At 42.3% G+C, this 27,650-nt stretch overlaps 1 protein-coding gene across 1 annotated transcript; it reads right to left on the bottom strand.

The window, feature by feature from the left end:
- Positions 1 to 1,453: 1,453 nt before the first annotated feature.
- usp18 (ubiquitin specific peptidase 18) lies at positions 1,454 to 26,315 on the bottom strand. Its single transcript, XM_084330330.1, has 10 exons — positions 26,143 to 26,315; positions 25,594 to 25,693; positions 25,194 to 25,342; positions 24,203 to 24,282; positions 22,689 to 22,823; positions 17,110 to 17,205; positions 15,010 to 15,174; positions 5,567 to 5,698; positions 4,430 to 4,485; positions 1,454 to 4,333 (listed from the first exon to the last, which is right to left on the bottom strand). Exons 1-10 carry the CDS (start codon positions 26,213 to 26,215, stop codon positions 4,222 to 4,224), a joined length of 1,098 nt encoding a protein of 365 aa, XP_084186456.1. The 5' UTR covers positions 26,216 to 26,315; the 3' UTR covers positions 1,454 to 4,221.
- Positions 26,316 to 27,650: the final 1,335 nt, after the last annotated feature.

Raw genomic sequence — 27,650 nt, 5'->3', positions numbered from 1 at the left:
CTAGGTCCATATCCGCTTCCATTCATGTGTGCTAAACTAGGCTAGTGGTCCATAGCCACTTCCATGCATGTGTGCTAAGCTAGGCTAGTGGTCCATATCCACTTCCATTCATGTGTGCTAAACTAGGCTAGTGGTCCATAGCCACTTCCATTCATGTGTGCTAAACTAGGCTAGTGGTCCATAGCCACTTCCATGCATGTGTGCTAAGCTAGGCTAGTGGTCCATAGCCACTTCCATGCATGTGTGCTAAACTAGGCTAGTGGTCCATAGCCACTTCCATTCATGTGTGCTAAGCTAGGCTAGTGGTCCATAGCCACTTCCATGCATGTGTGCTAAACTAGGCTAGTGGTCCATAGCCACTTCCATTCATGTGTGCTAAGCTAGGCTAGCTTGTAGCCAGATAGCTTTCTACTGAACGCACGGAGAGGGAATTGGTATCTATCTTCTTGTCTGACTCTGGAGAAAATGGTAAACGCATTTCCCATAATGTTGACGTGTTCTTTTCACAAAAGCTATAACACACATTATGAAACACTATGGAACTAATGATCTATCATGTTAACAAAGTGTATGCCTTACGTAATTAGTGTTACCATGAGAAAATGTATTCATCATAAACATATCACTCCAACGCAAACTAAACTTGAATACTGTAATGGGAAATATTAAAGGACTAAACGATGAGCCGTTTACAAATCATTCTGAGTCATTATTAATGATAAGAAGAAAGTTTATTAACAATAAGAAGAAAGTTTATTTCACCGTGGCCACGTATGAAAGGACAGTCTACAGTCAGAGACAATATGTTAACCCACTAGCGTCTGGCCATAGACTGACCCAGAACGCTGTTTCAGACATATGTTAAATACACAGTTGTCAGACATAACATAATATATCAGATATGATGACGAAGGTAAACAAAAATGGTTCTCAGTCAGTGGGAACAACAACAAAGAAGTTATGGCTGGCGAGATATCAGTCCATTGGAGTCTTCTTAAAGAGACATACACACATTAACCAGTCAACCTGGTCACACTGAAAGTCAAGCTGTATAACATGATATCTCAACAGAGATCTATAAGAACATGATAATATATTCCACGACAATACCAATGCAGTTAAAATACTTTGTAATGAGATTGTAATGATTGTGGAGGGTAAAAAAATTAAATAACACAAGATAGGCTACTAGAGGGTTCTACTGCTTTGATTTGCAAAAAGAAAACAAAAGAATGAATGAATGGTTCAGCGAAACATACATTCCCCGCCAACACCACCACCAGTGTCAGGAAAAGGGAACCCTGGGAGAGTCAATGGCGTATTTCCCCCAAAACACTGAATATCTCCAAGCTAAGCATTATCTTCAACCCCCCCCCCCCCCCCCCCCCAGCTACATTCACTGGTTCCACAATGTGTGTGGTCTCAAGAGGGCGCGAGTCATCGCCGTTTTGAGTCTTTACCTCCACCTAGTGGCCAGGAAACAGATGACATGCTACCGCCCCCTCCACCCCCACCTTTGCCTGAAGGCTCATTCTGTATAACTTCATTCAATCTGACTTCGTGCTTCCAGTCTGCAACAAATGCAGATGTTATTGTTCTGGTCAACAGACCCTTTTTTGGAGGGGGGTAATCAATCATTTATTTATTCAAATATTTATTTTTCATGTCACAGGATAACTGAGCCAGAAAAAAACAACACAAAAACAAAGCAAACAGACCACAAACCACATAACTAAACAAGACAAATACATAAATAATACATATACAAGAGGAAGTCACACCTACACACTATCTGTTTTTGGACCATATCAATTCACATAATAATATATTCCAGAAGAGTCGAGTCAACTGTGCCAAATAGAAAAGCATGCCACCTGAACCCCTCCAACTCATTTAAACATTAATCACCTGTTCACCTCCAGTGCTCACAGACACCACCACCACAAAGAAAAACTCTCACCACCATAAAGTGCAGAAGTCACAATTATAATTCGACCTCTTCATTTCCATGTCCTGTCTCTAGCGGTGGTGCTGTTCTCATCACATCCCTGTGTCATACTCTTTGCACATAACTGCCCAATTGCACAGCCCTGGCATGTTGCTATTCCTATTTTGTCTTTATTGTACTATATTCTATTGTGCTATATTTAATTTAGTATATATCCCATTTAATATTATTCAACCTCTTTATTTACAGTTGTACAGCCCTGGCCTATATTCTATTTAATTTCATAATTATATTATATTCTGGGCGGCTACGTGGCGTAGTGGGCAAGGCGCTCGCCACGAATGCGGAGACGCTGGGCTCGCCTGTTCGAGCCCAGCGCTCCACATTGCTTTCAGTTTAGCTGGTCGTTCATACTAATACACATTGGCCGTATTAGGGGGTGGGAAACTGATGGGTGGGGATCGGGCGTTGTGGACAGCGACTCCTACAGGTCGGTTGGTGCGCCTGCGCAGTAGAATCAGGAAGTGTCGGGGGCAGCGTGAGCCTCCCACGCGTTACTCCTCGCCACTGAGAGATCGAGCTGCGCAGGTGAAAAGATGCGACTGCTGTTACCTCAAGTACCGGAGGGGACTTGTGCTATGTATGACTTAGTCCACATTGCAGCCGGCTTGTGGGAGGCAAGAAACAGCGTTCGTGACAGGGGAGGGTTGAATTGGATGATACGAAATTGGGATGGGAGAAAATATAGAAAAAAAAGTGGATCAAAAAAAAATTATATTATATTCTATTGTGCTCAACTTAGTTCATATTTCATTTTATCATACTCCACCTCTTTATTGTATTATCTGTCTGTTAATGTCTGTCCGCTAATGTTGCACCGAAAACGACCAAAGCAAATTCCTTGTATGTGAAAACTACTTGGCAAATAAAGACCTTTCTGATTCTGAAATCATTTAACAGGACTTTTCCAGGAATCTTTCTTGACAATTCAGGGCAGCACTATATCAAATGCCCATATCATTTACCGGTATCGGCACATTTAACCACAGTTTTATTCCTCCTTTTGTAATGATGCAGGGTTCATGATGAAGTGTCTCACGCTCATCACTGCTACCTGTACAATAAGGTCCTCTTGTTGTTAGCAACAACTCCTGTGCCAACAATTCCTCATAAATGATGTAGGTAATTTAATAGGGAAGTGGCACTGTACTGTACTCAGATTATGTCATTTTTAGCTGCACAAAATGTACGTTTTGTAGTCATTACGGTTAGGATTTTACAGCACTTTGAAAATATGAGGAGAATAAGCTTGAGCCTGACAAATGTGATGCCGTCTGATTGTTCCAGTCTTTTGGTATATATATAGGTATAAGAAGACTCTGCCTAGTAACAGACACTGATTGGCCCGTATTGAACTTCCGACCAGATAAAGCACCAGTCAGGGCAGCAGGACCAGACTCTGAATCACAAAGATTATTCTAAAGAAGGCGGGACTAGTACCTGGCAAATCAGGGGCTGAATCCATGCGCCACATCCCACTTTTTTCTTTCAACTAAGAACCCAAATTTAAGAAATGTGCTCTTGTCCTATAGGACCCAAGTAAGTTCATTCAAAAGTACTGGAAATCATATTATGTGGGGACCTACTAGAACTAGAGGCAGTCCCATAACTAATTTTTTGGTGCCGAGTTCTAACGCATATTTTAAGAAACACAGATTTGTAATGTATAAAATCTTTTGCGTTAAGTCAAAGTAAGATTCCACTGTATAAAAACCATAAATAACACCACCCTGTACATTAAAACATATTCCTATTTTATCTTTATTGTACTATATCCTATTGTGCTACATTTAATTTAGTTTATATCCCATTTAATATTATTCAACCTCTTTATTTACAGTGTACAGCCCTGGCCTATATTTTATTTCATAATTATATTATATTCTATTGTGCTCAACTTAGTTCATATTTCAGTTTATTTTACTCCCCCTCTTTATTGTATTATCTGTCTGTTGATGTCTGTCCGCTAATGTCGCACCGAAAACGACCAAAGCAAATTCCTTGTGTGTGAAAACTACTTGGCAAATAAAGACCTTTCAGATTCAGATTCTGATTCTGATCAACACCGCTGATTCTTTGGCCACAGTCGTCATTTAATTAGCATCACCCGTTGTTTTCCAACCAAGATCGTCCGCGATGACGATGTAATGGAATCGTACTGGAATCGTAATGGAATCGTACGGGTGCGATTGTGACCACGATAGTAGCGTTCCTTATCTCTGACGCCCTATGTCTCCGTCCGTCTCCATCGGATCAGAGGAGCGCTGTGGTTCCTCTCCTTCTTCTCTCGCATCCCTTCTGTACAGCAGCATGTAGGCCGTGTCTCTGGGGGATCAAACATCATTGCGTCAGACTGTCAATATTTTGGGTCATTATTAAAAGTAAAACGGTAGTCAAATGTTGTTCATGTTGAGCATTTACCCAGAACGTTGCCCAGGCCCTCCTCCGTATGTCGTCTGTACATGTTCCCAGCTGACCTGGATGTCCACATGGGAGAAGATGTATACAAATCTTACAAGTTTACCAAAAACAAACAGTAAGTAGGCGGCTGGGTGGCGCAGCGGTCTAAGCGCTCGTCACCAACGCGTGAGACACCGGTATCGAATCCGGCTGTCAGCGTTGCCTCCGGCTTGGGCCGGCCGTCATACTGACTCAATTGGCAGAGTCAGCGGGAGGGGAGTCGATGGGTGGGTAATCTGGTCGTTGTAAACAGCGACTCCTACAGGTCGGTCAGGGCGCCTGCACAGCGAGGAAGGGAGATGGTGAGGGTAGTGTGAGCCTCCCACACGTTACACCTCGCCAATGAGAGTCCGCGCTGGCAGGTGAAAAGAAGTGGCTGGCTGACCCTGCATGTATCGGAGAGGACATGCGATAGATTCTTCAACCCTCCTACGACTGACCAGTGGGGGGCACATGCGATGGGAGAAAAACAGAAAAAGAAGGAGAAAAAGTGGATAAAAAAAATATAATAAAAAACAGTAAAATATATGGCTGTAAAAACAGAAGGAATTTAGAGATTCTGCCATATATGGCTAAGCAACCAGCAATCGAACATAATAGTATTAAAAAAAAAATATATATATATATATATATATATATATATATATATATATATATATATATATATATATATATTAAAAAAATATGAAATGAGTAAGGTAATGACACTTAAAAGGCAGAAACTATATGTTTCTATGTAGGTAATTCAAAGTAGACACACTTAATCAAGCAATAATATACAACAGCAAATAAAGGTTTGTTTAAGAATACTTCCTTAGCTAAAATAAAAATAAAATAAATGTATACAGAACCTTTTAGTATAACCACTTCAAAGCGTGCCGCGGCTTGACATGGATACTTCGCGTAATTCATACCAAAATGTTAATTCATAACAATTATGAAAAACAGTAGTAGTAATTATTTAAAAACAGTTTTATTTGAAACCATCTTTTAACAACAAACCCTTCAGGGACAGAGGTCGGCTACTATGAACCAAAGACTGTATCGTGGTGTAGGAATGCAGATTGATTTAGCTGCTCCTTCGCTCAAGATGCCTACCTTCTGTACGTGGCTATCATTCGCATAGTACCAGCTGTGGTCGCTCTTGTGACGAACATAGGCTGTGTAGTGGCCAAACATGGCGGAACCACTGTGTACTATGACTGTATACAAGGTATACCCGGAGCCTTCCTGACATAGGACAGAAAGATCATTACTGAGAACACTCTTCAAAATAGAAAGTTTATAAAAATATATATTTATTTGATGACAGGCAGCACATCTTCAGATATCCTAACTATGCCCTACAAAGGTAAACCGCAGTATCTCAAGTTTCAGAATAAGTACAGAATACTTTTATATAAAATGCTTCTTTCTGTTTTGCTCCAGAGATTGTGCTAGATAAAAATAGATAAGTATAAAATAAGTATAGTAAGTATAAAATAGAAGTCAAGTACGTAGACAAAAGTGTTCAATATATACATATATACAATGTACAATGCAGAGTAGAAAAGTAACGAGTAAAGAGTTACAATACAATATACTATACAGTACAATGCAGAAATGGGATGAGGTACAATTTAGGTACAATTTACAGTAAGGTGTAATGAGGTATGGGTTGTAGTGCAAATTATTTACCAATAAATGTAAAGTGTGTTTAGGTGTTCTAAAGTGGGTGCTGCAGTGAGTTGTTTGTTTAAAGTTAGTGTGTTGGGGGCTGCTGGTGATTTCCACTCTAGCAAGATCCTTCTGCGTGCTAGTAGGGATGCAAAGGCAATTCTATCTATTGTTCTTCTCCTAACCCTTTGGTGATCCGGTCTTGGTAAGACTCCAAAGATGGCTATTTCTGCACTGGGAGTTAGCTCCATGTCGAAAGCCTCTGCGAGGTGTTTGAAAATAGCTGTCCAGAAGCTGTGTAGGCGGGGACAAGACCAAAACATGTGCGTCATATTTGCTGGGGACATGTCAAGTCAAGTCAAGTCAAGAGTCAAGTCAAGAGTTTTAATTGTCACGGCATACAGGTATACAATGAAATGCGGCTGGTCTTGCCCACGACGATGTGCAATACAGTGGTACAACATATAATAGAATCCAATAAAATACAGTGGTACAACATATAATAGAATCCAATAAAAACAACAGTGCAATAAACAGGTAACATGGTGTGCCATCTCGGTATCTGTACATAGTATTTACAGAGCATATAGGACATGCTAGGTAGCTTTAGTAGTGCAATACACTGTTCCTGTTGTTATACTAATTTAAAGTGGCCTTTATGTGACATCTATTACAAGAGTCTGTAATATTCGGATATATTTTGGCGAGTTTAGAGTTTGTGAAGTAGATGCGATGGACCACCTTAAATTGCATCAGATTGAGCCTGGAACAGGATGTACTATCATTTACTCTGGCCAATACTCCATTCCAAATATTCTCATCTATAGCATCACCCCATTCCTTTTCCCAGTCCTCTTTGATTTTATCAAGACATGTTTCTGTGTTACGGGAGATCAGGGTGTAAATCCTTGATATAAGACCTTTTTGATTTGTGGGGATGTCCAGAATTGTGTCAATTATTGAGTTGGAGATAATAGGGAAGGAGGTATTATGTTGTTTAACCCAGTTTCGAACTTGAAAGTATCGGAATAAATTAGATCTCGGGAGGCCAAATTTTTCACACAGATCACTAAAACTACAGAAAACCTTATTGGTGTATAGGTCCCTCACTCTAACTAGGCCTGACCTTTGCCAGGTCAAAAAGGCTGCATCAGTGTGGGGAGGGATAAAGAGGTGGTTGTTGCAAATGGAGCTGTGGCTGGAGAACCCAAGGAGTCCAGAGGCGCGCCTGAATTGAAGCCATATTTTCAAAGTCGATACAACAATTGGGTTTCTTGAAGATTTGGTCGGCCGGATTGGCAATTCAGATGAGAGCAGAGCCAATAGTGAGGTAGACTGACAGGATCCTGCTTCAGATTCACACCAACTCAGTGCCGGTTCTTGGGTCCATAAAATCATCTTGTGGATGTTGGCTGCCCAATAGTTTCAAGTTTCAAGTTTCTTTAATAGTTGTCATACAGAAGTACAGAATACTTTCATAAAAAATGCTTCTTACTGTTACGCTCCAGAGACTGTGCTAGACAAGATAGTATCAAATAACATATACGACAATAGTAGTTTCTTATATCAGGGAGTGCCAATCCCCCACCCTCTCTAGGCCTCTTTTGATTCTGGGGGGCTTGCCTCCCCATATAAAATGGGAAATCAGTGCATTTACTTTAGTAAAAAAGGATTTGGGTAAGAAGACTGGAAGGGATTGAAAAAGGTATAGAAAACGTGGAAGCACATTCATTTTTATGCAGTTTACCCTCCCCGCAATAGTTATATGTAAGCTATTCCATCTCTCCAGGTCTAATTTAAGCTTGGCTATTAGGGGTAAGAAATTATTCTTGATAAGGTCTGAAAATTTACGACATATGTTCACTCCCAAATACTTAAAACTGTCTTTAGATGGGGCGGTTAGGTGGCGTAGCGGAGATTGCGTTCGTCACCAACCCCGGAGCTGTGAGCTCAGCTCACAGCTCCGGGGTTGTCACCAGCTTGGCTGGCCGTTCACACTAATACAATTTGCTGCATTAGAGGGTGGGAGAAGCTGGCGGGGTGGGTCCGGGTCGTTGTAAACAGCGACTCCTACAGTTCGGTCGGGGCGCCTGCTAAGCGCGGATAGGACCTGAGTGGGATAGTGTGATCCTTCCACACGCTACGCCCTCTCAGGGAGGATCCGCGCTGCCAGGTGAAAAGAAGCGGTTGATTGGCTGGACGTGTGTCGGAGGAAGCACGTGATAGCCTCCACTCTCCCAGATGATCTGACTGTGGGGGGTAAGTGCGCAGCGACCAGGAAGGGGATTGGGAATTGGCATACGACTAACATTGGGATGGGAGAAAAATCGGAGGAAAATGGAGGGGGAAAAAGATCAATAAATTAAAAAAATAAAAACTGTCTTTAGATATCTTAAAGGGGAATTGCTTTTCAGGGATCTGTAAGGCTAGATTATTCACTGGGAAGCATTCACTCTTTGAAAAGTTAAGTTTGTAACCTGAAAAGGTTCAGAATCTATTCAGCAGTCCGATAGTCTGAGGGATGGTAGACAGTGGATCAGAAATGAATAATAATAAGTCATCTGCATACAAGAGAGTATATGTTCCGAACCATATCTAAAGATTCCTTGATTGGAGTTGGCGGATTTGAGCGCAATAGATAAAGGTTCGATTGCTACGGCAAATAGCAAAGGACTCAGAGGACATCCCTGGCGGGTACCTCTACCAAGAGTGAAGTACTGGGATATCATCCCATTAGTACTCACAGATGCTTTAGGTGCCGAGTATAAAAGTGTTATCCAAGAAATAAATTTGGGACCCATACGAAACCTATTAAGGACCTCTAGCACAGGGGTTCCCAAACTTTTCAGGCCGGGGCCCAGAAAATAAGGCGTCAGAGAGCCGCGGCCCAATGCACATCGTCTGGCTTTTTTTTTTTTTTTTTTTTTTGCCAGGCGACCGATTTTTTAAGCCAAATATCACTTCAATCCTATTAAGTTAGTTCAAGTTAGTTATTCATTTATATGTGCTATTTATGAGAGGGCTAACTTGTTGCAAAATAATAATGATAATAATAATAGCCTCATTAAAATACTATTGTTGCTTCAGTTGTTTTCAGCGTTTTATGTGCATAATCTGTTATTTAGTTTGAAATGTTCGTTGAAATAAGTAGATTTTTCGTTTTTGTTTATTTATTAAGTTAATATAAAACCATATAGTCACATTTTAGAATACAATAGAATAGAATTTTAGAATACAACTAGAAACACTGTCCTGGCCTGCTTCTAAGTTCAGTGGCCTGAAAAAAAAAAAAAAAAAAAAAAAAACATTTTTTTTTTATTTTTTTTTATTTTTTTTAAATCATCTCGCGGCCCACCCGTGGCTGCTCGCGGCCCACCTTTGGGTCGCGACCCCGACTTTGGGAACCACTGCTCTAGCAGATACCCCCACTCCACCCTATCAAATGCTTTCTCCGCATCCAAGGAGACCACCACCTCTGGTGTCTCACCGTATGCAGGAGAATGAAGAATATTTAAAAGGCGCTGGATATTAGAGAAGGAGTTACGGTTTTTCATAAACCCTGTTTGGTCTAATGATATGATACCTGGCATAACCGAATCTAGCCGCATGGCTAGTGTTTTTGCTAGAATTTTATAGTCTGCATTTAAAAGGGAGATAGGGTGGTAGGAGCTGCAGTCAGATTGTTCTTTACCCGGTTTTAATAGCAAGGTTATTGAGGCCTCAGTGAGAGTTGGAGGCAGAGCCCCTTGGTCCAGAGAGTGATTGAACATTTTTAACAGGAGGGGGGTTAATTTATCTATGAATTTTTTATAGAACTTTATTGGATAGCCATCTGGTCCAGGGGCCTTGCCACTTTGTATCAGTCCAATCGAGTCTGCTACATGACCAGGTTCTAGAGGTTGGTCTAATTCGCTCGCTTGCGTGTGGGTTATGGATGGGAATTCCAGGTTGTCAAGAAACCTTGTCATGTCTGTATCATCCGCAGGGGTTTGTGAGGTATAAAGCTCGGAGTAGAATGCTTTAAAGGTCTCATTAATAAGAGATGGGATGACTGTGAGTTCTCCGGAGGGAGTCCTTATTTGTTCAATTTGTTGGGATGTCGATCTACTCTTAATTTGGTGTGCCAAAAGGCGTCCTGCCTTTTCCCCATGTTCGTAGAAAGACCCACGTGATCTTAAAAGTCGTTTTTCAGTCTCACGAGTTGAAAGTAAATTATATTCCATTTGGAGATTTTGTCTTTCCTTGTCTAATTCAGGGGTTGGGGATACTGATAATTTTCTGTCAAATTTTGCAATACTTTCCATGAGCTGTTCCTGTTTTTGTTTTCTCAGTTTGTTTTGTCTTGCAGAGTAGGATATAATCTCTCCTCTAACTACTGCCTTTAAAGTCTCCCAGAGTAGGGATGGGGATATGCTGTCATGGTTATTGGTTATAAGGAATTCGTCAATCACCTTGGATATTGTTTGACAGAATCCATCATCACTTAACAATGTGCAGTCCAGCCTCCAAGGGGGGCGTGATTTTTGTAGTAGTGAGAATGCGATGTCCAGTAACAATGGAGCATGATCCGATATCACTATAGTTGAGTATTCTGTATTATTGACAGCCGGAATGAAATAATTATCAATATAGAAATAATCAATTCTAGAGAATGTTTTATGGACCTGAGAGTAGAAAGAAAAGTGTTTTTTACTCGGATAAAAAAAACACCATGTGTCCACATCATCCTATTTGGGTCACAAATGATGTAATTGATTTTGCCATTTTAGAGGGAGAGACATTATTTGGATTAGATTTGTCTAGCCGTGAGTTCAAATCAGGTAAACATGCTATTACTTTTCCCATGAATTTCTTGACTTGGCCATTGATGCCTTTGACGTTCCAAGAGACAAATCTTAGACTTGCTCCTCTCTTATTCGATGCATTAGCCATATTCAGATATCAGGGTATGTGATGAAGTAGCATAGGATCTTGTTGAAAGGAGGCGAGGAGAAAGGACAGAACTAACACAGACAATAGGCGGTTAGGTGGCCGAGCGGAGATTGCGTTCGTCACCAGCCCCGGAGCTGTGAGCTCGATTCGCCTGTTCGAATCCAGCTCACAGCTCCGGGGTTGTCACCAGCTTGGCTGGCCGTCTGCACTGATACAATTGGCTGTATCAGAGGGTGGGAGAAGCTGGCGGGGTGGGTCCGGGTCGTTGTAAACAGCGACTCCTACAGTTCGGTCGGGGCGCCTGCTAAGCGCGGATTGGACGTGAGGGGGATAGTGTGGTCCTCCCACACGCTACGCCCTCTCAATGAGAATCCGCGCTGCCAGGTGAAAAGAAGCGGTGATTGGCTGGACGTGTGTCGGAGGAAGCACGTGGTAGCCTCCACTCTCCCAGATGATCTGACTGTGGGGGGTAAGTGCGCAGCGATCAGGAAGGGACTGGGAATTGGCATACGACTAACATTGGGATGGGAGAAAATCGGAGGAAAATGGAGGGGAAAAAAGACCAAAAAAAATAAAATAAAATAACTAACACAGACAAAACTAACACAAACAAACTTGTAGGATCTAACACCCAAATTCCCTGCCACCCAAACACTCCTTGCGGAGAACATAATACACATATTTACACTTCCCTGGGTAGGGAACCAGGGCCCCGTTCCCCGTACCTGGTTCAACTAAGTCGATCAAGATGTCATTATCCAGCTTCAGTTAACCCGATGTTTGAAGCCGGGATTTTCCTGTTCCTCGAAGGTGGATTCAGTCTCGTTAATTCGATTCAGACTTGAGACCCAGGATAAATGCGCGCGGCCGATTCAGTTGAAAAGCCAGCACGTATCGATGGCAGAGATCCTGATTCTCTAACGGCATTGATTGATTAATTGATTTAAAACTTTATTGACAGATTGCAATACGGCTCAATCGCCTCGCCGACAAGTTAAATGCGTTATCTAGGCTCATTTTAAGTCCCTCATTACCTCAATCAATCAGATTATATTTCTTTAAACTTGCCTGCTGGATTGAATAATCAAATGAGATCTTGCTAGCGAAAATAATTAGTTAAACTGTTATACAGAATTACGATACGGCTCTCTTGCCCATTGATTGATGTGTGGTCGATCTTTTACTTATCTCCACTGTGGTCTAACGGGTTGTTCTTTTGACTTTCACGCAGACGACCGGGGTTCGAAACCCTAGTCTTTTCCTTCTTTTTGCAATATAGGAATAATTCAATTTGGTGCACGTTGAGAGCTATATAAAGAATGACATCCTCAATGCATGTAGATTTATAATATTTTAACTTAAAACCAGGCTACTTTGGCGTATAATCATTAATATTATATTCAAAAAAATTATATTGGAAACACAGGGTTTCGAACACCGGTCGCTGGGTTGGCAGGGTTGAGCACTACCGCTGCGCCACTGTGCCAGATGGGATAAATTCATTGTTTATACATTAATGAACGAGAGACCCGTGTTTAGAATATTCTTTATTTTGAATGAAGTTTTATTTCTTTATCCTCATTCATTAATGTGACGTCAGCGGCTCATTCAATTTCTCAAATCCGTCAAACAGCGCATCTCATCAGACATCTTAATCCCAGTTACAATTAAAATAACCACAAAGTCATAATGTGTACATCGCACCGAGCGAGCGCCACGGTATATATAACGTGCATTATTTAGGACAAAGTGAATTTAGTATCAGCATTTTGGGTCTATTTTACATTTCAAAAGCCCCCTCTGGAAGAATGGAGCACAAAAACGTAATTCAGAATGGTATAATGCAGATCGTAGACTGTGGGAATAATTTCAGGAAACGGGCTGTCACTTCTTTGCGGGGGCGTGGCGATGGTTGATCCGGCTAACTTGAACTTAAACCCTGCTTTCGACCAGGCTCAAACTTTTGGATCTGTTGTCATGGTGATTTGGAAAATCCAGGTACGGGGAGCCGGAAAGTCCGGCTTAAGTCAGACTTAACCGAAAGTTATCCGGCTAACTCAGTTATCCAGGTACGGGGAACGGGGCCCTAAACAGGGTAAAGTCAAATGAATAGCCTATGGCAGCCCTATTGGACTACCATATCAGATAGACAAAATAGAGATACAAATACATTTATATATATAAAAAAGAAATATATATATATATAATAATAATAATAATAACAATAACAATAACAATAACAATAACAATAACAATAATAATAATAATAATAATAATAATAATAATAATAATAATAATAATAATAATAATAATAATAATAAAAAATAATAATAAAATAAAAAAATCTATTAGAAAAGAGAATATATATATATATATATATATATATATATATATATATATATATATATATATATATATATATATATATATATATGTATAATAATATCATTAACAAAAAATATAAAATAGGAATGAAAACATAAATAATAATAGTACAAAAAAGGGGTATTATATATAAAAAATTGAAGTCAAAATAGAGTAAGTAACAACAAAATCAAGATTTATTTATAAATAAATTATTATCACTATATCCAAATGTATATCTAAGTTGTATATATACCCATATATCTACATATGTATATTCGTACACATCCGCCTGTTCTAATACAAAATAATAGTACTCAAGTAACATATTTGAATATCCTTAATAATTATAACCTTAGCAGTGATAATAAGGGGGAGGGGAGAGGACGAGCACTTGAGCATCTCACCACCCCTCCATACGCTATCCATACCCACACCCACATCATTCCTTTTGTTCGCATGTGTACATGCGCGCACGCACATTGATTGATTGATTGATTGAAAACTTTATTAACAGATTGCAGAATGGGTACAATACAGTACAGCTCAATACACACAATTGTTAAGGGGATGCAGACCAGAGAAAGACTTTCGTCTTGTTTACACCAGGGTCCCCCATTTTCAATTCATCACAGACGCCCGCACGGATAGTACATTGGAATTGGAACGCCTGGATCTGTTCTCAAGATCATCCACTCGGTCCTGGAGCATCGTGGTTGTGGACCGCAGCCCTTCAACAATGGTTTCCATCTTGTGAGTTTTTCCGAAGTTGTCTCCCACCAGCACGTCGGTGTTATCGAGCCTGATTTTGAACGTTGACATCTGTTGTCCCAGTGAATCCACCGACTTTTTCAGAGTTTCTGTTGATTGTTGTATCAAGCTTGCTATGTCGGATTTGAAGCTATCACGTTGTCTACTGAGTAGTTCCTCCAGGTCGTTTTTATTGATTGGGAGTTCCCCGGCCTCATCAATGTTGTCCTCTGCAAGCTTAGCAGCTGTGGCGCTCATTGTCATTGCACGAGTTGAAGTAGTCGGTTGTTTCTGCTTTGTATTGCTCATTGTACCACAGCACTTTTGTACAAATAGTGTATAAATGCAAGGTGGTCCCAAACGTTTAGGTTGTTCGATTTGGAAGGTTTAAAGGAAGTTTTAGACGGAGCCTCTCGTTTGCACGTCTGCTCACTGATACATCAAACCGGAAGTCATTTAGCATTCTGATGGCCTGAGGATAGAAGCTTCTTCTGAGTCTCTGTTTTATCTTTTGTGAAAAGACATTTCAGGGGTAGGGCCCGACAAGCCTAGTGCTTCTCCCTAGCCCTTTTCGGACAATGCTGCAATAGCAGCTGGTAAAACATTGGCGATTTTTATGGAATGACCATTGTTATGTGTCCAAAACCCGAAATAAAAAATAACTGAACTGATAAAAATAAATAAATGGATAAATGGACTACATTTATATAGCATCTTTTATCCAAAGTGCTTACAACTTATGCCTCATCATCACCCATTCACTCACACATTCACACACCGACTGACGTTTACCTTTGTAAGACACACAAGACAGCACCTCTATATAGTGTTTAAAATACCTTGACAAAATTCCCTGTTAGAGATTCTTCTTCCAGGACCTCCGCAAAGTCAAAGGTTTCTGGAAAAGTCACTCTGCAGTCAAGTTTCCTGGTATGGCCCAGAGAACTGCGAAATCTCTTCAGGTGCATGCACAAGATAGGGGGCAGTGAGTCAAGTCTGAAACGCTAAAAAGAGAATGGATTCTTTCATTTAGTTTATTTGACTAATCCAAAAACACTCAATGTACCACATGTATTCCAAAATGATCATGGACGGAAAAATAACGGCTTGACCTGTTATCCTTGATATAGAGAGGAAAACATGCATTGGCAGTTACTCAATACAACTACGACAGTGTTCAACCCATCACGATTAGTTCAACATGTAGCAAATATAAATCCATTCTTAACACTACAAGCAATAATAAATAATAATAATAAACGTTTTGCTATACAAATAAAGATTCACATTGTCAATTTGTCATAGATGTGAAGCATTGTTGCATACATTGAACAGGTCTTACAAAAAGTGCCAAATATTTCTGATCAAACCTTGCAGCAGATCGACTGGAGAGGAGCTCAGAGGACCAGTCCAGACCAGCAACAGCATGTTTGACTGGAGAGGAGCTCAGAGGACCAGTCCAGACCAGCAACAGCATGTTTGACTGGAGAGGAGCTCAGAGGACCAGTCCAGACCAGCAACAGTATGTTTGACTGGAGAGGAGCTCAGAGGACCAGTCCAGACCAGCAACAGCATGTTTGACTGGAGAGGAGCTCAGAGGACCAGTCCAGACCAGCAACAGTATGTTTGACTGGAGAGGAGCTCAGAGAACCAGTCCAGACCAGCAACAGTATGTTTGACTGGAGAGGAGCTCAGAGGACCAGTCCAGACCAGCAACAGTATGTTTGACCCACTTTCAAAACCACTCTCAAAGAACACCTACGGGAGACTGCAATTCGAAACTGGCCCCTGTAAATGTCCTAACCCAACCCCCTCCAATGTACAGTAAATGACCTAACCCAAGAATACACAAGACCCTCCTCTTGGAACCAAGTATGGTTTCGTCAATATTCCAATGTACAGTTTTGCTTGTACAGTTGTAGTTTCCCCCACCCACCCCTCCACCCTCATTTGACATCGAGTATCGTTCAAGATGTGAAAAAGAAATAATTTTCCCATCCATACATTCCCGTTTTATACCGTGGTGAATATAAGTATGGTTTTAGAGCGGTTTAGGGTAATTCCTGGGAGGCTAGTAATAGCCTGCGACATGTATTATACTAAATCCATTGGCATTTCGTCCCTATACACGCTACAATAAAAAATTCAAATGCATATGATCGGTATTATGTTCCATCATGAATGCATGAAAGGGGGGGGTCGTTTCTGATTAATTGATTGTCAATAACGGCATTCGTTAGTACAACAACATACGCTGATCAGGGCGATGGCTATGAAAACAAGGCACAATCAAGCTGAAATTTACGTTAAATTGCTCTTCCCTGTGGCCGGTGGGATTCCAAAAAGAATATTCCAATAATTTGATTGCCATCTGGTAGATCGTATGTCCATTTGGCCCATGACATAACCCACCACAGCTAAATGAAAATGATTCAATGCGATCGGGTGAAGCCCTAGGTTCAGGTTACTAGAAAAGTCCGCCCGGACCAATATAATCGATGCACAGCCCAATACACAGAGTTTCAAAGGATGTGCAATACCGGCCGCATCCTACCAGGCGGCGGTATTGGACTTTTGCGGTCTCAGACTCATTCCCTATGGTAACACCAAGGTCCCTGGATGAATAATGAATAAAAATATAGAAAAAAAGGAAAAACTTTTATTGGGCGTTCAAAGGATGGCGCCCAATAACGTATATAATCGTTGTTGGCAGAGAAAGAGTTAAGTAAGTACTCTACAGATATTGATTTTGTAAAATGTCCAGTGTCACCGGTAATCCCGGTGTTGCCATGAGTTTATTAGTCATGGGAAATTTCACATGACCACGGCAACCCTACTTTAAACCTCACTGATCAGCAAGACTAGATCTGGTGCTATAATTGTGACACTGTAACCTGTGTAAAATAGTTAACAAGGCACACATGGGACTTAGAATTCACCTGCTTGAATGGAGTCTTCTCTCCACATCTTTCACAATAGCATCTGTTACTGCCCTTTAGCTCCTGGGTCTCAAAGAAGGACACCATGCAGTCCTCCTGGACAAAGGAAAGAAATGGTTGAAATAATTAATATTATAGGAATGCTTTAGGCATAGCGTCAGAGTTGAGAAAATTATCAAGCTGTCATGTTTAATATATTGTTTCCCCCATACATTCTTTTTGGCCGCCCAAATGCAATATCAGATTGGTGTATTTATCTAAAACCTGCCCCTGTCACACTCCCAGTCTGCAATCCTAACCTGCTTTAAAACCACAACCATTGTTCCTCCTGTCCCCAAGAGCACCAAGGTAACCTGCCTGAATCGCACTGTTGCACACACACCCATTACCCATGAATCACTTTGAGAGGCTGGTCAGTGGTCAATACCACCATCCCAGACACCCTGGACCCACTTCAATTTACATCTCGCCCCAATAATAATAATAATAATTCATTACATTTAAATAGCGCTTTTCTAGACACTCAAAGCGCTCCCCACAATGTAGGGTGGAAATTGCCTCCTTGACCACCACTTGTAGCACCCAACCTTGGGCTACGCAGGCTCAATGGCTGCCATACACTGGCACCAGGCACACATCACACTATATACACAATGGCTGAACGGCTCAGGAGACAGGGATTGATATCACCCAATTAAGGGGAAGGGATTATTAGGTGGCCTTGATGTCAGAGACCTGATTGGGAATTTGGCCAGGAACGTCAGGGAACCCCCTACTCTTAACGATAGACGTCCTGGGTTCTTTAACGACCGAATTCAGTCAGGACCTCACTTTAGCGTCTCATCCGAAGGATGGCACTCACAGCTGTACGGTGTCCCTATCACTGTAACAGGGGCATTGTTACTGACTAGTCCAGAGGACAGAGTGCCCCCTGCTGGACAACAACACCACTTTCCAACAACAGCCTTGACCGGGGCTCGAACCGGTGATCTTCCGATCATGAGTCCGGAGCTCTACTCATGTAGCCACGCTGGCCCAACAGATGCTCCACATCACTCTCCCAGCTGGACAGGAGGTGAGGATGCTGATTATTGAGATCATTACAGCTTATCATTAAATAAATACCATGCATAGTCCCCTCCAAGCTTGTCACCAAGCTCGGGTCATTACAGTTAAACACCTCCCCAGGGTTCCCACAGACATTGCAAAATGAAATTCAAGGACTTTTAAGTACAAGTCAAGTCAAGAGTTGTATTTGTCACGGCATACAAGCATACAGTGAAATGCGGGTGGTTATGCCCGCAGCGATTGTGCAATAATACAAGTAATAAAAATAAGAATAAGACATAGAATAAGACATAACAGGTATAATGTACATAAAGTTTACAAAAAGCATGGTAAGACATGCTAAGGTCCTGCGATAGTGCAATACAGTGTTAGCTACGGATGAGGCACTGGGTCTTATGTACACTACTATACAATACTATACAATATACAGTTATACTATATATCCTTATGCTATCTTGCTATATCCATCTATTTACCATACAAAAACCACTCCCGTTCTTAAAAAAAGAAAAAAATTGAAGTGACCTTTTCATTGTGTAAAGTGACCATTGAGTGTGAGCGTGTGCAGCATGTGTGTGTTCGTGCTAAAGTGTCCGTTAGTGTGTGAGCGTATATACAGTATGTGTGTTGTGTGTGTGTATGCTCATGTGTGCTTGTGTGTGGAGAGTTCAGTGTTCAAGACTCTAATGGCCTGGGGGAAGAAGCTGAGCCGAAGTCTCTCTGTCCTAGTTGCTGGTGTGCGCAGGCATTTGCCTGACCGCAGCAGCTTGAACAGGCTGTTGTTGGGGTGGTGAGGGTCTTTCATTATTCTGCAGGCTCTGGATTTGCACCTCTTGTTATATAAGACCTGCAGGGGTGGTAGTGCAATACCCGTAGTACGCTCAGCTGAGCGCACCACTCTCTGTAGGGCCTTCTTGTCCTGTGCCTTGCTGTTTCCATACCAGGCAGGCAGTGATGTTTCCAGTCAAGATGCTCTCTACAGCTCCGGAGTAGAAGGACTGGAGTATCTTCCCCGATACTCTGAACTTCCTTAACTGTCTCAGGTGGTAGAGGCGCTGCTTCGCCTTTTTTACGACTGCGTCTATGTGTGTTGTCCATGTCAGGTCCTCTGAGATGTGGACCCCCAGGTACTTAAAGCTGATCACCCTGTCCACGGTAGCCCCGTTTATCCACAGTGGTGTGTGTGTCCCCTGCTGTGTTCTCCTAAAATCCACGATCAGCTCCTTGGTTTTACCAATGTTCAGGAGCAGGCTGTTGTCCTGACACCAGCGTGCCAGTACATCAACCTCCTCCCGGTAGGCCTTCTCGTCTTTGTCAGAGATCAGCCCCACCACCACTGTGTCGTCCGCAAACTTCACTATGGAGTTGGAGCTGAACCTGGCCACACAGTCATGTGTGAGAGTGAATACAGCAGGGGGCTCAGAACACAGCCCTGGGGGTACCCGATACTCAGGGTGATGGTGTTGGAGGTCTGACCCCCCACCCTGACCGCCTGAGGCCTTTCACTCAGAAAGTCCAGTATCCAGGCGCTCAGAGCGGAGCTCAGACCCAGCTCGATCAGCTTGTCCACCAGTCTGGTGGGGACTATGGTGTTGAACACTGAGCTATAGTCAATGAACAACAGTCTCACATAGCCCCCCTTCTGGCTGTCTAGGTGAGAGAGGGTGTTGTGAAGTACCTGAGAGACCGCATCGTCAGTGGACCTGTTTGACCTGTATGCAAATTGCAAAGGGTCCATATCACTGGGGAGGGAGGCACAAATGTAATCCTTAACCAGCCTCTCAAAACATTGCATGACCACAGAGGTGAGTGCCACAGGTCTGTAGTCATTAAGACCTGCTGGGGAGGATTTTTTTGGTACCGGGATTATAGTGGACACCTTGAAGCAGGCAGGGACCATGGACTCAGCCAGGGATAGATTGAATATGGTGGTGAACACTGGGGCTGGCTGGTTAGCACAGGACTTAAGTATCCGTCCTGTTATCCCATCTGGGCCAGCTGCTTAAATGCTCTTCTCACACTGTGTTCCGTCAATGAGAGAGTGCCCCCCCCCCTCCACGACGGCCGATGCATCAGTGACGTTGTTAGCCGGTGAGCTAGCGTCGCCACTGTTTGCACCGAACCGTGCGTAAAAGGAGTTGAGTTGATCCGCGAGAGAGGCGTCGGCACTCCCGATTGAGGGGGCGCTGACTTTGTAGTCAGTTATCGTCCGTAGTCCTCGCCATAAACCTCGTGTTGTTCTGGGCCATTTGTGCCTCCATCTTGCCAGCATATGTCCTCTTAGCAAGCTTTACGGCCTTGCGCAGAGTATAGACTGTAGCCTTATACTCATCCATATTTCCTGACGCTCTGCCTAGGTTATAAGCAGTGGTGCGAGCATTCAGGGCCACTCGGATAGTATTGTCAACCCACGGTTTCTGGTTCGGGAAGATCCGAAGTCATGTGATCTCAGCCGGTAGGTGGGGATAAGCAAGATGGCGTTGTGATCCGATGTGCTTGTTGAACCAGCTACCGGTTACAAGGCTGGTACTGCCTTGTAACCGGTTCTAAACGGGGTGTAACAATGATCAAGCGTATTTCCTCCCCTGGTGGTGCAAGCGATGTGCTGGAAGAAGTTTGGCATCACTTTCTTCAGATTCGCCTGGTTGAAGTCGCCGGCTATGATCATTGCTGCGTCTGGGTGCTTGATCTGTTGCTTGTTTAGATGTCCCTGTAGATCCGCTTGTGGTGGAATGTACACAGCTGTCATGATAATGGCGGTAAATTCTCGGGGAGGTAAAACGGGCGACATTGTATGGACAGATGTTCCAGGTCCGGCGAGCATGAACGGGAAAGTACTATTTTTACTTCCTTGGGGCTGACCCAGTTGTTGTTGGTCAGGAGACAGACCCCCCCGCAGACGCTCTTACCGGATTCTTCTGTCCGGAACGCTCGGAAGACGGAGAAGGAATCCGACGGAGAGATGATGTGGTCCGGACTCCGGAGTAGTTGCTTTAAGCCATGTCTCCGTGAAGCACATAATGTTGCAATCCCTCACGTCTCGTTCGAAGCGGACCCTCGCTCGGAGAGCGTCCATCTTATTCTCCAGCGAACGGACATTCGCCAGCAGAATTGAAGGGATCGCCGGCCGGTAAGGAGAACTTTTCAGTCTCTTCTTAATTCCACTTCTGCATCCTCTATGTTTCCGTTTGATCACACCGCCATTGTCTTTGTTGTTGTCGTCGTGTCGAATCTCCGGTGGCCAGTTTTGGCAAAAAGTGTTGTTAAACCCATCTTTCAGGCCGGAGTTTAAGTCAATCAGTGACTGGCGATCATATTTCGTCCATGCCAGCATTGTTTCTATAAAAAAAGTACTAAAAATAAGCACAATAACAAAAGGTACGCACAATCGTTGCTGAGCTAACCAGACGGCGACTAGCCTTGACCGCACCATCATCAGACTTTTCCAAGCACCGTTTTTTTCATTTTCAAGGATATCACTCGAAGGATTACAATTCACTTTTAAATGCATCTTCTTGGCCTGCTTGCCAGCTAGAGCAAGCTAGAGTGTCACACGCAAATAAAATGAGGAAAATCAGTTGGAGCGTGCAAGACAGCGACTCGTCAGATTTGATTAAAACAGAAAAAAAAATAGGGCAGTCAGGTGGCGTAACGGAGATTGCGTTCGTCACCAACCCCGGAGCGGCTGGATTCGCCTGTGCGAATCCAGCTCACAGCTCCGGGGTTGTCACCAGCTTGGCTGGCCGTTCACACTAATACAATTGGCAGTATTAGAGGGTGGGAGAAGCTGGCGGGGTGGGTCCGGGTCGTTGTAAACAGCGACTCCTACAGTTCGGTCGAGGCGCCTGCTAAGCGCGGATAGGATCTAAGTGGGATAGTGTGATCCTTCCACACGCTACGCCCTCTCAGTGAGAATCCGCGCTGCCAGGTGAAAAGAAGCGGTTGATTGGCTGGACGTGTGTCGGAGGAAGCACGTGGTAGCCTCCACTCTCCCAGACCGACTGTGGGGGGTAAGTGCGCAGCGACCATGAAGGGGATTGGGAATTGGCATAACGACTAACATTGGGATGGGAGAAAATCGGAGGAAAAAGGAGGGGGAAAAAGATCAATACAAAAAAAAACAGAACAAAACAAAAATAATGATTTCTTGATTCAGAACAATTTGATCATGGATGAACAAAACATTCAATGTGAATGGTTGATTTGAATTTCAATCACTTTTTAAGCACCTTGTTAATTTTTTTTGCTGTTTTCAAGGAATTCCAGGCCTTGATTTTTTATTTTTTTTTAATCAAGCACTTTAAGCACTTCAAGGACCTTCTGCGAACCCTGCCTCCCTCTGCAATTGGATCATGGAGGTGAAGATTGATAAAGTAACATCAGACTCTGATCCTTAACATTCCCCCAGGCTGCCTGTAGGAAACACTACACTGAAACTGACCACTGACCACTTGAGTTGCCATGTATGGATACATAAATAAATGAAACATTATTATTGTCAGAATCCCCACCAATGAGTTGTGTCCCTCCCTCAGGTGAAGGGGGAGGCTGAGGAGGTAGCTGCTCACAGACTGACTGGAGGTGCACTCAGAACACAGAAGATGCGTCTCGAGTGACATCTTGTACAGATTCTGGATATCGAGAGCCTGGGGACATAGAAAGAAAGTAGTACAATACAATTATAGAAAAGAAATTTGTATGGTACTGTTTTACTCATTTGTGTAGCTGTTTTTCAGACACGTTCAGCAATTTAAATAGATTTTTTTAATGTTTTGAAGATATATTTACGATTTACAAAACAAAAACAAAAAATAATTGAAGTGTGTAACGGTGTCTGGCTGTGTGACGTCAACTTTCGTCAGAACGAAAACAATAGCACCAGGATAGCTAAGCAAGTAGCCCACCAGACGTTTGTTCTTCTGGGATTCTGCACAGCCATGAGGACTATTACCATACGATGTACACAACTATATAAATAAAATGGTGATCACAAACACTAGCCACATCGTTACTAGAGAACTAGTTGACGCTTGACGTCATAGACCACTGCACTTCCGCGTTACATTGAAATCGGGGAGGAGATAGTGAGGGAGCAAATGAATGAATGTGGATGAGAACCGTGATGTAAGTGGTTGCAGCTACGGCTGTGGGGGCGCTGGAGACATGATCGAATAGACTTTTATGCGCCTGAGTTTCCTGAACACGGCGCGACCCATTCCTTATCGATCAGAACTAAATCGGCCGAGATCAAGTCCCTTTTCCAGCACCTACTCCCCATACACATGCACAGATTGTCAACGGAGTCTGGACAACGTGAGATGATGCACGAATGAATAAGGATGAACAGGATAATGAAAAAATTATCCCACTAAATGGCCAGACGCGTCTTATGGCGACATCTACAATTACCTCATTGAGTCTCCAGGTAGACTAATGTTTATATTTAAGTGCAGTGGTCTGTAGCCACTCACACTACCACCACAAGCTCCCCCGCTCTGATGGAACATTCAACATTCATTCGTGCGTCATCTCGCGTCGTCCAGACTCCGTTGACAATCTGTGCATGTGTATGGGGAGTAGGTGCTGGAAAAGGGACTCGATCTCGGCCGATTTAGTTCTGATCGATTAGGAATGGGTCGCGCCGTGTTCAGGAGACTCAGGCGCATAAAAGTCTATTCGATCATGTCTCTAGCACCCCCACAGCCGTAGCTGCAACCACTTACATCACGGCTCTCATCCACATTCATTCATATGCTCCCCCCGCTATCTCCTCCGCGATTTCAGAATCCCGGAAGTGTTGCGGTGGTCTATAGTTGACGCTGCTGTCAGACGTCAGGTGAAGCAGGAAGTGAAATCACTGGCTCAGGTTAAATAAAACCAAACCAAACTAGCTACATTAGGCACAAACAATGGAGCGCCACCCAGTGACCAAACACGGCACTGCAACCAAACAACAACAACAGAAATACAACAGGCACATTTGTGACCGTTACAAGTGTGAATCACCTGCCAATACATAACTGACCTGTGTCTTGTCATCCATCTGCTGCTGCAAAAAGTTGAGAACGGCGAGGAACACCTCGTCCGCATCATGCTGTACATTAACTGCAAAACAACACGTATATATGTCGTAATAAGGTTGTAAGAAGTGGATATCGGCAGACACAGCATTTCTCAGTCAAAGATGAAAGGCAGCGGTGACTCAATACTCTGAGGGCTTTGCCCTGATTGGCAAAAGCGTCATTAATTGTATGGTCATTCATTGTAATTTCAGTCTGCATATCCTTATAGTTTTACTCCCCAGAGTCGAATAGCTACAAATTAAAAGAAAATATCAGCATTGATGATGGCCTTACCTTCTTTGAGAAATGTTTTTAATAGTATTGGACAAACTGGCTATACTGGTGGTAACAATTGGCATAGCGAAGAAAATTTTGTCATTCTATGTTAAGTCCAGTCCTACTGTATGGAGACTCTCTCCGCCCACACATTGTTGTGTTCCCCTTCCTTCATTTGAGCCCCAGCCCCTGAAGTATAGTCTGTCTCTCCATAAATGTCTTGATGAATTGAACATGGAGGACCCTGATGTAAACAAGACAAAAGTCTTTCTCTGGTCTGCATCCTCTTAGCAGTTGTTTGTATTGAGCCGTACTGTATTGTATTGATTGATTGATTGATTGATAACTTTATTAACAGATTGCAGAATGGGTACAGTACAGTACAGCTCAATACATACAATTGTTAAGGGGATGCAGACCAGAAAAAGACTTTCGTCTTATTTACATCAGGGTCCCCCATTTTCAATTCATCATAACATATATGACATACATGACATACAGATAGACAGTAGTGCTACATCTATACATTTATGACATACCAGATTTGCAAGTACCCATTCTGCAATCTGTTAATAAAGTTTTCAATCAATCAATCAACCACATCTATGCCGAGGAGGAAACTTGAGTCTGAACGATTCATAATATTGTTTTCCAGTAGAGACAGTTGGCTACTCGTACGTGAAATGTGGTTGTTATCCAGACAACGTAGGAAGTCTTGATGAGGAGCAGGCGAAGGCTGGTCACACTGCATGGCCCGGAGAGCTCTTCTCAACTGGAGAGGGACATTATGTCTGTCCCACTCCCTTCCAACGTCAGCTGGTTTCCACCTAATGAACAGTGTTTTTATCCCCATGATCAGACTTTATTCAAACAGGCCTGCAACGATTACATTTGTAAACTGTAAACTGTGTATGTTGCCTTTCTCAGGCTGGCATCACCACAAATAAATGGGAAACATTGTATATTATAAGAATATGATACTGACATATCTTATCTCACAATAGTGTGTAGGCCTCTTTAAAAAACGATTGAGGATTATAGCCAGGTTAGTAGACAATACTGGGACCTGCTGGCTTACTTGTCTAGCAGATCCAACAGTTCCCAGGTTGCAGAAAAGGACTGTAGTAGAGCATTCAGACAGCAGGTAACACCATAGTTCACGAGACCTCTCATCATGTCTGTAACGGACCACAACAATTATCAACAAAATGGGGGACCCTGATGGAAACAAGACACACGTCTTTCTCAGGTCTGCATCCCCTTAACAATTGTATGTATTGAGCCGTACTGTATTGTACCCATTCTGCAATCTGTTATATAAAGTTTTCATTCATTCATTCAACCCATATGATTTTATTTGATTACAACCAGCTAGTCTTCCTGGGGTCCTGACACAAAAATACAAAAACAATGATTGTTGCTAAACAAAATTATTAAATGTCAGTACTCAACACACAATGCATAATGAAGCTAACAAATGAGATAGCTAAAATTACATGTGAGCAAATAAACAAAAAACAAAGGAGGTTTATATGCGTGTCTAACAAGCATGCAAGCTACTGCATGGGCTCTCATCACTTCACTGGTCATAGCCTACTACTGTATATACAGAGAAGCCATACTGCACCTGGAGGTCTGGAACAGTAGCGTCCAACATACATGTAGTATGGCCTATAGAACCACATATCACGCCCTGCCATGTTGCGCAAATGCAGTAATGAACAAACGTTGCCCCGGTTATTAATATACTTTGGTAAATGAGTTTGCAGATCCCTGACCACCAGACATCTCGAGCGAGTCAACAACACAGACGTCGCTACAGAACAAGTTCAGTTTCAGTTTCGTTTCTGTGTCCATTACGAGCGTTTCTGCAATTTATACCGTAATCGAAACTTATTAGAATAGTGACGGGTGCAAATTAAATGTTTTGCAGTCATGTTATTCCTTATTCGGCTACATCATCATGACGATAAATAATAGTGATCATCTTTTATCTAGCACAATCTCTGGAGCAAAACAGAAAGAAGCATTTTATATAAAAGTATTCTGTATGACAACTAATAAAGAAACTTGAACTATAATAGATGATAGCCTCATTTGCATTTAATTATAAAGGGGCACTTGTGTTCCATGAAATTATGTAAATTAAAGATGACATTATTTTAATGTCAGTAGCCTACCATCTGTACATTAAATACAGATACTATAGCTGGATACCAAATTAATTATAAGCATGACAACATAAATTATAAAGGAGGTTTATTTTCATAGTCCGCAGCTTGATTGTTAAATGGTAAATTCAGAATTGTAGACCCCTACTAGGCCATATTTCCTACTCGCCAATGATGCTGTTTGTCTGTAGAGTCCTCTCTCAGTCTCAGCACAATCCATGCTGTATTTCATATCCACAGCTCTGGCTAGTTTGCCACAAAGCTAATGTAAAGTAATGGAGCCACTCTTTAGTCTGTACAAAAAGCCCTGAAACCTACTCCACAGTGCAACCAATACAAAAATAGTCAGTTTAGAGTATGTTTAAGTGCCATTACCTTGCATTCGTTTTGTGGCAAATAATAAGGAGGAGCTGGGTATCCAGCAGGGGTGTAAAGTACTTGAGTAATTGTACGTAACAATACTTAATCATGATGAATTGAAAATGGGCAGGGGTGTAAAAAGTACCCAGAAATTATACTTAAGTGAAAGTATGGGTACGGTCTCAAAATCTGACTCAAGTAAAAGTCAAAGTATCTGGCTAAAAACACACTTGAGTAAAAGTCAAAAAGTCCTACTTTTAAATGTACTTAACTACAAAAGAGTTAAAGTAAATTTTTTCCATCGTGGGCCAAGTTTTCATTTTAACTATACATTGCACCAGGTGAGTTAGTTGAAGAGGTGAGCCCATTAGTGAAATCATCAGCTGGCGTTTAGGCAAGGCTGGAATGAAACCAAGCATACACTCTGCCCACAATGGAATGTGTTCTGCGATAGACAATGCTGAAATGAAAGAAAAGAGGAAATTTTTTTTGCATAAAAATTATTTAATGCACTTCTCCATTGAAGGTAAACTAAGGGCGCGTTCACACCTACCCTGTTTGGTCCACTTTAAGTGGCCTGGTCTACAAGATACACTACGCGACC

Source organism: Notolepis coatsorum, assembly GCF_963971535.1.
Source record: "Notolepis coatsorum genome assembly, chromosome: 15".
NCBI classification, from domain to species: Eukaryota; Metazoa; Chordata; class Actinopteri; order Aulopiformes; family Paralepididae; genus Notolepis; species Notolepis coatsorum.
Note: the sequence above shows the minus strand (reverse complement) of the source record. Positions and strands in the feature narration are given on the sequence as shown.

Bases quoted from the DNA above. Each gene is read 5' to 3' on its own strand.
- usp18 (XM_084330330.1), bottom strand. From the start codon at position 26,215: ATGGCAGGGCGTGATATGTGGTTCTATAGGCCATACTACATGTATGTT. The intron at 4,486-5,566 runs GTAGGCATCTTG...GTGGACATCCAG, and splicing joins ATGATAGCCACGTACAGAAG to GTCAGCTGGGAACATGTACA. The intron at 4,334-4,429 runs GTAAATGCTCAA...TTGATCCCCCAG, and splicing joins GGGCCTGGGCAACGTTCTGG to AGACACGGCCTACATGCTGC.